Source organism: Chrysemys picta, chromosome 21, assembly GCF_011386835.1.
Source record: "Chrysemys picta bellii isolate R12L10 chromosome 21, ASM1138683v2, whole genome shotgun sequence".
Lineage (NCBI taxonomy): Eukaryota > Metazoa > Chordata > Testudines > Emydidae > Chrysemys > Chrysemys picta.
This window is the reverse complement of record NC_088811.1, coordinates 9,576,095-9,592,086: the sequence shown is the minus strand read 5'-3', so window position 1 is coordinate 9,592,086 and position 15,992 is coordinate 9,576,095. Positions and strand designations below refer to the sequence as shown.

At 47.2% G+C, this 15,992-nt stretch overlaps 1 protein-coding gene across 12 annotated transcripts in view; it reads left to right on the top strand.

The window, feature by feature from the left end:
* SAMD11 (sterile alpha motif domain containing 11) overlaps positions 1-15,992 on the top strand; it is a 299,306-nt gene that overhangs the window by 168,735 nt on the left and 114,579 nt on the right. For 10 of the 12 annotated variants that reach the window (XM_065575103.1, XM_042852878.2, XM_042852877.2 and 7 more), the window contains one exon: positions 3,189-3,367. The exons of the other annotated variants lie outside the window; for them this stretch is intronic. In XM_065575103.1, coding sequence (XP_065431175.1) covers positions 3,189-3,367 — 179 coding nt within the window. The remainder of the gene's footprint in view (positions 1-3,188; positions 3,368-15,992) is intronic. 12 annotated transcript variants of the gene reach the window in all.

Below are 15,992 nucleotides of genomic sequence, written 5' to 3'. Positions count from 1 at the left end.
TTTCTGTAGGTTTAGTGCCTCCTTTTCTGTCGCACTCTCACTCTTGTTAGGTCTGAGGAGTCCCTGAGCAGTCACTGAGACCTGGTAACTGCTCTAAGGTACCATAATGGCCATAAAATGGTTTTTATGATCTGATCAGCGCTGTTCTCTTTAGCCTGCGAAGTCACAGCAGAGAGCATATTGCAATTATTTTGCAGCGGAAATTTGCACACCCTCCCCTCCACCCCCTTTAATTGTTATGATAAATTGCAACTTCAGGAAAATATATAAAGCTCTGGGATGATAAAGCCAACTGATATTCAGCCCTGGCCTTTCAGCATGACTGGAGCCGGGTGCAAACACAACCCTTGTACTGAACACGCTGCGCAAGCCAGCTACAGGGAGTAGCTTTAGACAGAGGCTGAGCTCTGTACAGATTTGCTAACAGAGAGCTGTGTGCAGTGGAGCTGGAGGGAGCCAAGTAGGGGAGGAGAAGCCCCGAGCCTGGGGAAAGTGTCTGGGGTGAGGGAAGCAGAGCCTCCATGGCATGTTCCTCCAGGCCTTATAGACTTTAGAAACCGCTCTTTGTATGAACCACGTGGTTGGGTCTCTTGAAGGAGGCAGGCTGGTGTGTGTGTGTTTTTGTGGGGACAGCCATTGTCTGTAGCATCGTCTCTTGGAAGCCCCTGGGGTATCCCTCTCATGTAGGCTTCAGACCATCTCGCTCAGCTCTGGCGAATGTGCTGCCTTGCAGCCGAGGGTGGGCACTTGGGAACCAACACTCAGACATCCTGCCCGCTGCAGCATGTCCCGAGATTCGTACAAATCCTGGGACGTCCAAGGGCTTAGAGGGATTCGCTCTGTTGCTGTTCCACAAGGGTTCGGACTGCACCACCTCTTCTTCACTCACCCCCAGTTCCTCCCACCCCACCCCAGGAATAATTTGCAAGTAAATTGAAAATGTTCCTCTTGGGGAGTGTCTTATCCCCTACATATGAAGGTTTCCCCCATTTTCAGGCCAGTTTGACCCATTGCTTCTCTGTCCCCTGATGTTTGCTGGTCCCAGCAGCTGCTCTTTGGCTCTGAAATGCACTAGAATGGGAAGGCTAACAGGCCTCCTTTGGGTTACACCTTTAGGTGGCCGTAGCTAATTATTGCAATGATCAGGGCTCCCCTTAATTAACACAACTGGAAAGACGTGGACGAGACGTTTTCATTTGGCATTCTTGGAAAAGTTTGAAATGTATTTAGTTAAAAAAAAAAAAAGACTTGCACTGAGGTTTATTCAGCTATCTAGTAGCTCTCCCCTGCTTTTCCAAAGCATTTCATTTGTCAGGATTATTTGGAAGGTCCGAGCTGCAGCCTCTGCGAACCTCTGTGAGGTTAAATGTCGCTCTGCATTTAGCTGACCTGGCCTGACACACTTCATCTTCTGCTCTCTGCAAGTCCCTCCTGAAAGCACGCTCCTGTTAAGAGGGCCGCAAGGCCTTGCCTTTCCCACCGAAGAAGATGCATGCACAAATTGTAGGGTCACAGGACTCCTGCTTCACTTCACCGCTTTCATGATTCCCTTTCCAATCACGTGTTTATGTTGATGTCTCGTTAGATTTTAAGTTCTAGAGGGCAAGGACCTTAGCTTTGTATCGGTCTGTCTCGGGTCTCCTAAACCGCTTTCACACCGGGGGTGCGAATATGATGGTTGCCATCTTGCCTGACGGACCTGGGAGTGAACCAATGTGCTTCTACATGAGCTTCTACAGCTTGAGCTAAAAAGCCAAGATTCCCTAACTGGGCCGATAACAAACTCTCATCCTCTGTGGATCAGGCACAGAGTGGGGGACCTGTGGCGCACACTCACCGGTGGGTTACACCAGTGGTTCTCAGCCAAGGGTACGTGTACCCCTGGGGCTACACAGAGGTCTTCCAGGGGGGACATCAACTCATCTAGATATTTGCCTAGTTTTACAACAGGCTACATAAAAGGGACCAGTGAAGTCAGTACAAACTAAAATTTCGTACAATGACTTGTATATACTGTTCTATATACTACTATACATTGAAATGTAAATACAATATTTATGTTCTAATTGATTTATTTTATAATTATATGGAAAAAATGAGAAAGGGGCCAATTTTTCAGTAACAGTGTGCTGTGACACTTGTATTTTTAGGTCTGATTTTGTAAGCACGTGGCTTTTAAGTGAGGTGAAACTTGGGGGTACACAAGACAAATCAGACTCCTGAACGGGGTACAGTAGTCTGGACAAGTGGAGAGCCACTGGGTTACGCTACCCCAATTATAAATGAGATATACGGTTATTATTGGGATCAGCGCCCCATTGTGCCAGGTGCTGTACATGTGTACAACAAAAAGACAGTCCCTGCCCCAAGAGCTTTCAGTCTGTTTGTTTGTACTTTGGCTTTCTCAAGAGTTGCGTGGTAATTGACGTACTTTGGCAGGACTGTCTGGGAAGAGTTTGTATAAGCTCCTTCCTCTGTTAAAATCCACCCAGTTGAGCTGGGAGTGTGAAAAGGACAATGAACCCCCCTGTGGTGATAGCTTTACGTTTGCAGTAGTACAGACTGTTTGCTGTTATGGAGGGACGGAGCTTGCCATCCCACGGTGCGGGGAATTTCTATTAGAGTCACAGGGAGTTTGGGGTGTGGGTCAGACCTATAGGTATTCTGGCTGGGGGAAATTCCACCCCAGTGTCGAAAACCTGCAAGAGGTTGTGTGTGTCTCGGGTGGTTCCCCACCCTCCCCTCTTGCACCACTTCAGTCAAAATAGGGCTGAAGTGGGACTTAACTGGAGCATAGCCTTGGTGCTCGGTGGGGAAGGGAGTCTCCCCTGTTATGCATAAAATGTATCCTATATAGTTAGTAGGAAATCTCTCAGAGAGAGGGGGGCTGGGCCCTACCTCTGCTGTTGTCTTCCCCTCCAGTTGACCTAGCCCAGCAGGAAGAGCGTAGGAAATGGGGATGTGAAGCGTCTGCCTGTTAGAACTACAGCAAGTTTATGCTGAGTGTGACAGTCATGAGAACCCCCTTGAAAGTCACCTGTATTCGAACCTTCACACCCGTGTTCACTGGGCACTGACTCTCACAACGTAGCAATTTTGAGGCGAGCTTTTTGGTCCTGAGTTGCCTAATCAAATTCTCCTTCTCTTCCCCCTCCCCGACTTTTGTGCCAATTCCTTCCGCTCGCCAGAACCGGGGTCGCCTGGCCGAGAAGAGAACGATCCCTCTGCCTCCCACCAGGCTCCCAAAGAAAGAGCTGACCTCCATTTTCTCACATAGCGACGACAGCGAGGAGAGTGACAAGGCCAATGGTCAACACCCCGAAGTGAAGCAGGAGGAGGATCTGCATATCAGTATCATGAAAAGAAGGTACTTTCCAGCTGTGGGATGCTGGCACTGCGAGCCCAGAGATGGAGAGCACTTGACGGCGGGTCATGGGACTGTGCCAGAGCTACCACGGGAAGCTCAAGTTCAAAGGACGCCTGTTGGCGTCATCTGCTGAATTAGAAACGGAAGTGTAGCTGTAGCAGATATATATTCATTATCGCAATGAATGGAAGGGGGCTTCCTGCTCTGTGTTCCTTACTGTGACCCACTCACTCCTGTTTGGAGAGGTTGGGTGTCTATGGAGCCTTCAATAGACGTACTATGGAATTTACCTCGGTACTAGTGGCACTCGCCCATTAGACGATAATCTCATTTGACCCTCCGTCCAGTGTTCTGTGACTGTGCTCATGGGGCCTTTTCAATCACAGATGGTAGAACGGGGCAAAAGTCTCGGCACCAGATCCTCAGCTGGTATAAGGATGCCGAAGCTTCATGGGTTTATGCCAGCTGACGATCTGGCCCTACGGTCCAGTTTGTCCTAACGTGACCTCGGTGATCTAGAACCTTTACAAACTTTGGGCTGTTGGTAAACAGAACGGTGGCAGGCGGGGGAGGGTGGCGTTTATGCTCCTAATTGGAAATGTCAAATTGCAAAAGACAAAATCCCAGGCTTGGCCTGAAGAATGCGATGGTAAGTATTAAAGTAGATGTGTTGAAAGAGCTGTGGATTGAAAATAGTCAGTAAAACGTCAGGAAAGAGAGAGAGAGATAGAGTGTGTGTGTGTGTGTGTGTGTGTGTGTGTGTGTGTGTGTGTGTGTGTGTGTGTGTGTGTGTGTGTGTGTGTGTGTGTTTTGAACATCTCTCTGTACTGTGTGTGCTCCTCCTACCTAAAACTGATGCAGAACTGAAAAGGGAATTGAAAATCTTAAGTCACACCTAGGTGTCCCCTAAGTTTGGCTCTAGTGAAAAGCCGCGTCACTCCTGGTATTCAGCTGCAGAACTTTGGGTTCTTGCATCCCTCCAGAGAAATATGTTGTTTATAGGATCTATAACTACAGGAAAATAAATATCCAGAGCGGCTGCATCTCGGCCCCCCCATGCATGTCATTGCTACTCATTTTGATCATCATCTCTCTCTAATGCATAAAATCGCTCAGATTCCCAGACAAGCTCTATAAAAACAGAGGAGTGGAAACTGAAGGCATGTAATTGCTTTTTTGTGTTTTATGCGTTCTTGCTCCTGAGCAGATAAGCCATTTCCCCTTTCCTCCAAGCAGAAGCCGCCGCGTGTAACAACTGCGATCTCAGGAATAAGGGAGTCGAAAAAGTAGCCTGGCCCCTCGGGTGAAGCCCGTCTATAACCAAGAGCTCCTCGCCCATCATGGTAGTTGGTCAACAGTGCTGGCCAAGGGTTATTAGTTGGAAAAAGGGGCAGAGGGGCAGGTGCATCTCGCGCTCTCTCTCCCACATGTGCACACACACACGAACCTGGCTAAACAGTCCCAAGAAGCTACCATAATTTCCTACCCCCACCCTCCTTTAATTATGCTTTTAATTCTGCAAAAATTACAATGCTAGGCTTTCTCATTAGGAGGGAGAATAACATAATAAATATTTAATTGATATTCAGGGCCCCCAAAATATAAAGTGCTTTTATCTTAAATCTTTAATTACAGTAATTGCTTGGCCTTGTTTATTGGGAAATGCAGAAAAAAATATTCCTTAATTGTCATTAGCTCCTGGTCCTTCAGCTCACCATTTCACTGCCCCTCCTTCCACTTTTTTGATCAGTTTATTGGAAGGTCTCAGTCTAAATCTTGCTTTGAATTCTTAGGAGGAGGGGCTGATGCTTCCCAGTTAGTTTGAATCCTGTTTACTCCATAGAGGCATTTTTGACCTCACTTTGCTGCCGTTGTGAAAGGGCTGTGTGGGGATATTGCATTTCCTTTTTCGCTTTCAGACCAGCCCAATCCTCTTTCCAGTGGGAGTTGGCTCAGAGGCCCTCTGTGCCTACAGTTCTTGCTAAGACAGGGCTTCGTTCTGAGAGTTGCTGAGCATTGTAGCCGGACCTGCCTACGCTCTGCACCTCTCTGGAGCCTTCCAGAGTAATCGCCGTCTCTGGTACCCTCTAGGGGCCCAGTCTGGGCTCCATTTGTGCTAGCAGGGGTGTTGCCTAGGATCAGGGGTGTAGTGTGATGTCACAGACGGTGGTGTTCAAGTTCATCCTGAAGCCCGGGCCTTGGAGATTCCTAGTGGCGAGCAAAAAATGGCTGCAGGGAATATGGAGCCTCATTCATTGCAAACGCAGAGTTTGCCAGGGAATCTGTTGGAATGTGGGACCTTTGGAAGGTGGTGGAGGAGTAAAGCATGGAGGCAAAGGAGAGCTTGGTAAAGTTGGTCTGGCTGCTATGTGGGTGTGCCAGTATAGAGACAGAGAGACCTTGTGCTGTCTGTCCTGGCCCAGAGCTATTCTCATATATGTCTTGATGAAGGGCTAGAATGGCAGAGGCAGCTCCAACGTGCCCAGGCACCGCAGTGATAGATGGAGTAATAACCAGAGAGAGAGAATGCATTTTCGATAGCGCACCAGGAGGCCCCTGCTGCCCACACCTCCACCTTCAGAAATCTCCTAATGCTACAGCTCTTACACCTTTAAAGCGCACATTACATCCACTCCTACCCCATGGCCTTGAATGTCCAAAGATGGAGCTTGCAGCATTGTGGTAGCCGTGTTGGTCCCAGGATATTAGAGACACAAGGTGGGTGAGGTCATATCTGTTATTGGACCAGCTTCTGTGAAAGACACAAGCCTTTGAGCTGCACAGAGCTCTACAGGTGGAGCTGTGAGTCAGAGGGGTAGCATGTGCTATTGCTTAGGGCTGGCTCTGGGGAGAACGGTGGGTAGAAAGTAGTTGGATCCCTTCTCGGCACGGCTCTTCTGCAGTGTACATGCACTTGCTGTGCTCTCTCTCTTGTCATTAGCAGCATAGCGGAGAGGGAGTAGGGCGTGGTCAACCTGGTTCCAGAGAGGCCAACATCATCATCATAAAAGCTAGATGTGTAACAGACATGACAGCTGGGGCCAGGCAGAGATGGTGCCCCATCTGCTTTCTGTTTTAATTCACCTGTTGCAGCCTCCCGTAGTGGTGACGGATTGGGCAGAGGTGTCCTTGCCTCCAAGGGAGAGGAAGAAATAGGCTAAACAGTGGTCGCAAGGGAGTGATGTCAGAACAAAGGCAGTCTCAGTGTGTTTCTCTCTCTCTCTCTCTCTCTCTCTCTCTCTCTCTCTGTCGTTTTGAATACTTTTGTTTCTGATTTCACTTTTATGAAATGTCTCCTTCCGCCCCCAATATCAACGTGAGGGAATGTGTGCCAGTGTCAGGAAGGTTTGCCATGGTTAACGAAAAGGGAATGGGGCTTAGTGAGCAGAACAGGGGTCTGTGAGCTCAATCTCCTGAGTTCTGGTCCAGTCTTTGCCACTGGCACACGAGGTGACATTAGGCAATCCATCCACTTTGGGTCTCCTTGTGGGTGCACTTTAAGAGCAGGGTGTCTGGATTCTGGTGCTTTCGGACTGCATGATGGAGGAGGATCGGCTAGTGCAGCTGTCAGCTCTGTGCACTGCAGAAGGGATATGGCTGGACAGATTAGGGGGATGGCTGAGGGTCCAACCCATGTGTGCCTGCTAGTGCTTGAGGTTGCTACTGAGGGGAGTGGATGCTGCAACTTCTTAAAGGGGTAGTAGGTGCGGTTGCTGAGCACTTTTTGAAGTCATCTGTGCTGCATAGGGAGAGTATATGTAGCCACTGTTGCTTGGCCACTGCATCTCTACACCCCTCTGGCTGTAACAGTAAGAAAGTAGCCCCTACCCTTTTTCTGTAAAATGGGTTCAATAATATAAATCAATCTTGCTGGAGTACTATTGCAAAGATTATATTGAATGTTTGGAAAGTGCTGGGAGGCCCTGGAAGAAAGGTATGCTATCCAATACAAATATTCCGTTATTAATTCTGCAAACAGTAGTTTGTAATGATGGTGAATTGCAATCTTGTCTGCAGGCCCTTTACCTAGTTGAGGAAGAAAGTGTCTTTTTGCAGATTGTTTAATAAAATGGCCAGTGAGGTCATGTCTCTGCCCGCAAGCGTGGTGTTAGGTCCTGATCCTACATATTAGGGAACACCTGCGGAAGGAGGTGTTGGAAGGAGTCAGAGATGCTCAGCAGTTGCTTTTGTCGCCTATAACAAAGTTAAGTAAACCAAACCTTGTAACTGACATGAGCCTGGGTCCCGGTACAGAGATCCACGTGACCTGTGGGGACAGGTGGGTTGATGCATCTTTTAGCGCGACATCGTGAGCCCCACTTGAGCACACTTTACATTCGCATTCTGTGAGCATGCCCTGCATCTGGGAAAGGGAAGGTTTCAAGTCCTCTCTCTCCCAGCCAGCTTCCTGTGCTGGGATTGATACTGTAACGCCCTGGTTCTCAACCAGGGGTCCGGGGCCCCCTGGGGGGCTGCGAGCAGGGTTCACGGAGGCCACCAAGCAGGGCCGGCATTAGACTTACTGGGGCCCAGGGCAGAAAGCTGAAGCCCCGAGCCCCGCCACTTGGGGCTGAAGATGAAGCCTGAGCAACTTAGCTTTGCGGGGGCCCCTGTGGGATGGGACCCCAGACAACTGCGTTGCTTGCTGCCCCCTAACGGTGGCCCTGGCTTTTATATGCAGAAAAACAGTTGTTGTGGCATAGGTGGCACAGGCCCTTGGAGGTTTTTACAGCATGTTGCGGGGGCCTCAGAAAGAAAAAGGTTGGGAACCCCTCCTGTAATGCTTGACACTCTGACTATAAACTCTCCAGCAGCAGCCACCCAAGCGCCAGGGAGCAATGCATTCAGGCCTTTGGTTGCAGAAAGCCTCGCTCTTCTAAGGACTTCTCCACACACACAAGTTGACCTGCCTTAACTGTCGCAGTTTAGTGAAAGCAGTACATCTCATCTAGCGTGGATGCAGTTATATCAGTAAGCTTTCTACTAGGGTAGCTAGCCTGTTCCCATACAAGAAAAGAAATATGCTATACCAGTTTAAGGCACGTTTATACAGGCATAACTGTATCCACGCAAGGGGTTCCCCCAGTATAATTATTTCGGTAATAGATCACACCCCTAACTGAAATAGTTAGACAGGTACAAACGCTGAGTAGGCCAGGGCTAAATTGGGACTTTGGCAATATGAAGCCTTTTCCATTTCTGATTAATTGTTGACTAAGCTGCCCCCTTCTTAGCACGTGAGGTAAAACCTCTCTCTCACGCTGGTCTGTCGCAGATGCACACTAAAACAATATCACCGTGGTTTTTCAAAGGAAGCTAAGGGAGGTTGGGCACCAGATTCAACTGAGATTCAATGGGAGTGTGGCGCCTAACTCCCTTAGACATCTTGGAGAATCCGAACCTATAATAGTAAGAGAGACTGGCTTTAACCAACAAAAGCCTGGGAGTTTAGAATTAGGGCTGACACTGCCTTTTCGCCACACCATTGTGTATAGCTACCACAGGCCCTTCAAACAGGAGCAGTAATACTGACATAGATGCTGGATTATAGGAACTATAAAGCATCTGAAGGATTAACTGGAGGTTTCTCAGTGTCTACACGACAGAGCCTGTGTCTGCATAACTACGCCGACGTAGACACACAGCGTACGCCGATGGACGTGCAGCGTGCTGCCGGTTTAGAAATACCACTTCACTGAACGACATTAGCCAGGTGGACAAAAGCACGTTTCTGTCAGCTTAGTTGTGCTGGCTGGGGGGGTGGATTTTTCAGACTTTTGCCCATCCTAGCCATGCCAGGATACATTTTAAATGTAAACCAAGCCTCAGCTCCTATTTGGTTTAAACCAGGCAGCTGAGCACACGAGTGTGAGAGAATTTTACTACTACTTTTAGATGGTGGCTGTTCTCTTAAGATGGAAAGGAAAGAAATCTAATGAAAGCCCCTGAGCTTTGAGATGATGGGCTGTGTAACTGCTCGTAGAAATACATATGTGGATAATTCTCCAACAGGCCGTAATGGCATGGCTAATAATAAGAGGCAATAATACTTAAGCACCTGTTAAAAACGGTAAAAGTTTTTGACCTGACCAGCTGCAAATGCTCCAAAGGAACCATTACTGGCTACCTGTAAATATGTAGGTTGGCCTGGGTAACACGAGGATAGGCTCAAATCGCTGTGCCCGGTTAAAAATGCCAATGAAATTCTTGTTGAAAAAGGAGTGAGAGCAGCAAACGCAGTAGCAGATTGCATAATGAGCGCACGTGGTGGGCCTGATCCCTTGCCAAACATTGTTCTGAAATCACAGCTGGTTTTGAGAGGAATAGGAGTGCAAAAAAGGGAGACAGGCCAGTGACCGTGGCTCTAATGAAGACTGATGTCTGTGCCTCCAGGAAGTCCCTGGAGGCCCTCCTGCTTTCCCCTTATTGAAGACCCTCTCTGAGCATTATCCTCTGGCTGGGGTAATGATGGCTCCATCCCTAAGATGCCCAGGTATTTTTACCTTGTTTTCCTGACATTAAGCTAATGGCTTTCGAATAGGGCCAGCGTTGGAAATGGAGACTCTGATTCAAGAAGGAGTGGGGCATAGGTTTTGCAGCCTTCTCTCTCTACTTAGCTGTAGTTTGCACAGCTCTGTTCTCGGTCCTGCCGCACGTGTCTCTGTGCGCTGGCGTTTAACTGCAAACTCATTCTTCTCCCTCCCCGGCCCAGAAAACCAGCTCATGGCACTGTTCTCACTCTGCTTCCATTTTCTAATAGCAGGATCGCCGACCTCCACTAAGCCTTAATGGTTAGCTGCTGTCAGCCCTTTCGGTGCCTCCCTCTCTAAGTGGAAAGCTATTTCTGACATCCCATAAGGCTGCTGCTCTTTGACTCTCTAATTGATTGAAGTTCAAACTGAAGGCCCCCTATTATATCTGTCGCAGGCACCTGCCTGTGATACAGCCGTCGGGTGCGAGGCAAAGGCTTCTCAGGACAATGGGCCTTGTCTGAGACTCAGCTCTCCTCTTCCTCCCCTGTGATGCTGCCTGATAGTGGCTATATAGCAATGCCCTCTCCCTTCTGACAGAGCCTAGTCAGTGGGCCTGTCATTGGTCCAGTGTCCTGGCCTGACTCGAAACACCCAGCCTCCACGCCTCATCTAGCAGACGGTGCCGGAGATCTGGCTCTGCTCCCATGGGAAATGGGCTGAGCTGGCTCGTCTTTAGAGCAGGTTCTGTTGCCAACTTGTAGCCGAAGGGAGCTAGGAATGGGGCGGAGCATTGTGGCTCCCCTAATGAGCCAGTCGGTTGGATTGGATTCTGCAGCCCTTGTCCTAACCCTTGTGACAAATGGTACCAGTTGGTGAGGGGATTGGGGGTGGGGATCCCACCTCGTGCTGGTGGTGTAACGTGGCGCTCGCAGCGTTTGTTTACTCTGCTCCTCCTTTCTCTTTCTGCCTGATATTTCCTCCCTGCATGTCCTCCTTTGCCACGTCTGCCTGCTGCTTAATAACAGTCACTCCAATCAATCAATAAATAAAAGATCCATCTGGGAAGCAAATGCTGGATTTGGTCCAGAGTGCCAGGAAGCTGCAGTTGACCTAATGAGGACTTATATTTAAGAGAGAGGGGAAATGGCTCCTTATTCCACAGTGATACCATAGGATAAAAAATGATAAACAGTGAGAAATCGCTTCCTGAGCAAGACATCGGAACCAGGCTGGGACAAGGGGAAAAGTGAGATCAAATTAAATGAAATCCAGGCCTGCAAGTGCCTTTATGCATCCCACAGCGGGTTCTTGGATCTCCACCCTTGCTGCAGCACCCCTCGCCCTGCAGTGCCCCAGTTTTGTCATAGGGACGCGGATGTTTTTTATTTAGGTAATACCTGTCATCTGGGGATCCTAAAGCATGTCAAAGAGGTAGCCATCCTTGTCACCCCATCCTTACAGACAGAGCAAGGCCTGGCGAACCGAAGTACCACACAGAAAGTCAGCAGCAGGATAGGGACTAAAACCCAGGACTCCCGATTTGCAGGCCCACCCTCCTTTAATCAGTAGGCTGCTCTACTTCCCATGATGCACTTGGCACTCACAACCACATGCTCTGGCTTGTCAGTGGTGGGTGCTGAGATAATGGCATGGGGGGCTGACTGTGACTTTCCAACCCTCTGAACGCAGCAGCATCACGAGTGACAGCTGCATGTATTTTTGCTCCCAAACCTAACATTTGCAGCATCTCCTGTTGCGTTGCAAGAGCTCCTCTGTGCACCCGAGTGTGGTGTTTTTGCAAACGTGACAGTGAGATATAGGATCTGATCCAAAGCCCATTGGAATTACTGGGGAGACTCCCATTGACCACAGTGGGTTATGGATCAAGCCCTATAGTATGTAAAACTGGGTTCTGGAATTCTCCCTTCTTCCCTACCTACATTCCCTCAGTTGAATTTTCTTTCCGATCTGGAGAATTTGGGGGAATTCCTATTGGGTTTTACCTTGCTCTGTGGCCTTGTCTAGACTAGAGAACTGAATGGATTAAAAGAATACTTCAGAAGCATTATTTATCTACTGTAAGGACTGAGAAAGGGGCAATTGGGGAGCTGCCCGTGAATGGCCCTGTTTCTCCAGCAGCGATGAGCTGGCTGAACACTGTTCAGCACTCCCTGTTCTTTTCTACCCCACCGTTGGTCACTGCAGCGTGCTCCGGGGCAGCCGGCGTGAGGAAACGAAGCGGTTGGAAAGTGAATTGTACACTGTAAAAGCTCAGCTGTAGAATCAGGCTGTGGTCTCGCTCTGAAGTGACAGGTCACTAGGGGCATGTCTGACTCATGCTGCTGGCCTCTTCTGGGTTACTGCTTCGGTGTCGAAAGCACGCAGGGACCGCCGGGGTAACGAGAAATTAGGGGGGAAACAACGTGCAAATTAAAAAGTATCCCAGCTGCGCATCATTTTTTTGCCAACTCTGTCGCTTTCATTTTGGGCTGCATTCTTATTCCAAAGCACGCTCCGTAGATGTCTTGAGTTGCTCCAGCCCTTCCTGTTACATTTTGGGGGTTATTTTTTCTCGCTCTCTTTTTTTTAAACCAAAATATGACAGTCCAGTCACTCCTCATTCATGTACCTGATCTGGCAGTTTGTTAATTTCACCCTCTTTCCGGCCCCGCTGGGTTACAAACAGCATGGGGAAGCAGTCACCTCCTGTTGCCGTGGGACCCATCTGGCCGTTTTTATTAAACTCTTTAGAACTGATCACACCACGGCTGAGATCTGGGAGGATGAGGAGGTGGGGATGCTGCTGCTTGCCTGCCTGCATTTTTTTTTTTTATTATTAATTTGTCAGGAACTGGCTTAGCGTCTGTGTAAAGCCCAAAGACGGCTTGTGTAGCTGATAGCTTGCAAATTATTAGTAATTTGATTTCAATTGAATGAATAACCCGTTAAAGCGAAATGTACATTAGTCTCAGAAATCTAATTGGAGGTAACGCCATAGAAACGCGGCAAGAGTGCTTGGTTAAACTACCTTCTCCCCCCAAAAAAGATAATTAGGATTTAATTTCATTCTCACCTATTCATTTGTCTAAATATGGGTGTTTAATTATCCATCTCAGCAAATAGCTGCCTCTGCTTCTGTGTGGATCTGCACTATCCCTTTAGCATAAGCTTCTCCCTTTCCCCCTGCTTATCACACTGAGGCAAGGCTATTGTACTTCGGTGTTCAGCTGCACTGAACCTCATTGTGAGTCACCTCATTCTGACATTTTGGGAGCACTCTGCTTTCCTGGGCAGATTGGCAACTTCAGCAACCCATGAGAAGTTGTATATTAGATAATAGGAGACTTTTAATTGGACCGACAAATAACATAGTAATAGTAACATTGGAGAGAGGCATGGGCTGAACACAAGGCTGGGAGCCAGGAGCACATGAGCTCAAGCCTCTGCTCTGACACGCGGCCTTGAGCAAGTCGCTTCACTTAAATTCTGTGACGAGAGGATTGATTAGATAGTGCTGCTTTTATAATACAATAAAGGTTTCATAGCCCAGTGGTCTAAGCCCAGTGAATCAGGAGACTGGTTGCTCCCCGATTGGTCTGCCGCTGATTTTCTGTGTGACTCTGGGTGAGTCACAGTTTTCCTATTGGTAGAATGGATGTAGTGACACCTCCACATCTTTGTACAGTGCTTGAGAGCTTTAGATGAAAGCGCTTTAGTTTCTACGTCAAAGTAACATTCTAATGAGCAAATATGCAACGTAGCTGTGATCTGTAGGGCCCGTGCAGAGAGACAGACTTGTGGTGAAATCAGTGCTGGCAAAACTCCCATTGGTAGTGGAGGAGAAATCTCCAGTTCTTACTGTGATTCACAATGTGCCTGCTTACCGTCCCAGTTATGATAGATCCCACACTTTGTGTGTGCGCGCGCACTGTGGGATTCCAGTAATGTAGTGGGTGCCGTACACATGGCCCCAGGTAGAATTTGGCCCATTGACGGGTTCTGAAGACCTTGTGAGTGAAACGTGTCTGATTCCATCAGAAGCCTAAGGGCTGCGTCAACTTAGTTGCAGCTCCTCTGTATTGTGAGTTTTCTATTGGATGGCATATCACAAGATTTTAACCAGGAAAACACAGCATTTAATCTACACATAGCTCTGGGCCAAGCCCTCCAGCAGGATGATTGTTGCTTTTGATTTCTTTTGTAGGCAATGACAGATTGTTTTGTAGAGAATGGATAGGAAAAGCAAAATCTTCTTCTTTTTTTTTTTTTTTACATAGTTTGACTTCAAGCCTGTTCCAAGGAGCATATTGTTGGGTAGGGGAGACTGTAACACCCACCTGTTCCCCCTATGCAGCTGTCATGAGATCATTTGCATAGAGCAGTTTGATTGGCTAAAATGAGGTAGTGGAGGTTTTCCTTTCTCATGGGAGTGGAAATCCCTTGTCCTGTTGGACTGTGTGAGATCAAGTTTGGGACCATTTTAACCATATTGGTTAAAAAAACGATCTAGTTTAGAGGAGAAGCAAAGGCATCTATAAAATATACATATAACAAAAGGAAGACAGGGGAAGTTGATGGTAATGAATATAAATCAAATGCTAGGAATTGTAGAAGATTGAGGGAAGAAAAGGGGAGAAGAATAAGGAGAAATCTATGGCCAGCAGAGTTAAAGACAATAAGAAGGAGTTTTTAAAGTATATTAGGAACAAAATGAATACTGATAATGGTATTGGGCCCCATTACTAGATAGAAATGGTATAACTATCATAATAATGCAGAAAAGGCAGAAGTGTTCAATAAATACTCTGTTCTGTATTTGAGGAAAAACAGATGATGCAGACTCATCATATAATGATAATACTCTTTCCATTCCACTTGTATCTCAGCAGGATACTAAACAGTAGCTACTAAAGTTAAACATTTTAAGATCAGCAGGTCCAGATAATTTACATTCAAGAGTTTTAAAAGAGCATCCTGTGCCAGTAATGTTGATTTTTCAACAGGTCTTGGAACACTGGGGAAGTTCTAGAAAACTAGAAGAAAGCTAACGTTGTGCCAGTATTTTAAAAAGGGTAAATGGGATTAGTTGGGTAATCATAGGACTGTCAGTCTGATATCAATCCCAGGCAAAGTATTGGAGTGGCTGATATAGGATTCACTTAATAAAGATTTAAAGGAAGGTAATATAATTAATGCCAATCAACATGGGTTTATGGAGAATAGCTCCTGTCAAACTAATTTGATATCTTTGTTGATGAGATTACAAGTTTGATTGATAAAGGTAATAATATTGATGTAATATATTTAGATTTCTGTGAGGCATTTGACTTGGTATCACGTGACTTTGATCAAAACACTAGAATTATACAGAATTAATGTGGCACACATTAAATGGATTAAAAGCTGGCTAACTGATGGGTCTCAAAATGTAATTGTAAACAGGGAAACATCTATGAACAGGTGTGTTTCTAGTGGGGTCTGCAAAGATCTGTTCTTGGCCTTAACATGTTCTTAACATTTTTATCAATGACCTGGAAGAAAATACAGTTTCACAGCCTTAAAGATCATAAGGGACCCATCATCATCATTAGTCTGATCTCCTATACATTGTAGGCCACAGAACATTACCCCTCCCTCCCCCGAAATAGGCCCCTAACCTCTGGTTGAGTTGCTGGAGTCCTCAGATCTTGATGTAAAGACTTCAAGTTAGAGAGACTCAACCATTTATTCTAGTTCAAACCGTCAAGTGATCGTGCCCCGTGCTGTGGAGAAAGGCAAAAAAACCCCCCCCAAGGTCTCTGCCAATATGACCTGGAGGAAAATTCCTTCCTGACCCCAAATATGGTGAACAGTTAGACTCTGGGCAAGACCCACCCTCCAGTGTCCCATCTCTGGCCGTTGGAGATATTTGCTAGTAGCTGCCATGGATGGGCCATGTGGCACTGTAGGCAGTCTCATCATACCATCCCCGCCATACATTTATCAAGCTCTGTCTTAGAACAAGTTATGTTTTTTTGCCCCTAATACTCTCCGGGGAAAGGCTGTTTCAGAACTTTACTCCTCTGACAGTTAGAAATCTTCAGCTCATTTCAGGCCTAAATTTGTTGGTGTCTGGTTCGTATCCATTTGTTCTAGTGCCAACATTGGCTCTT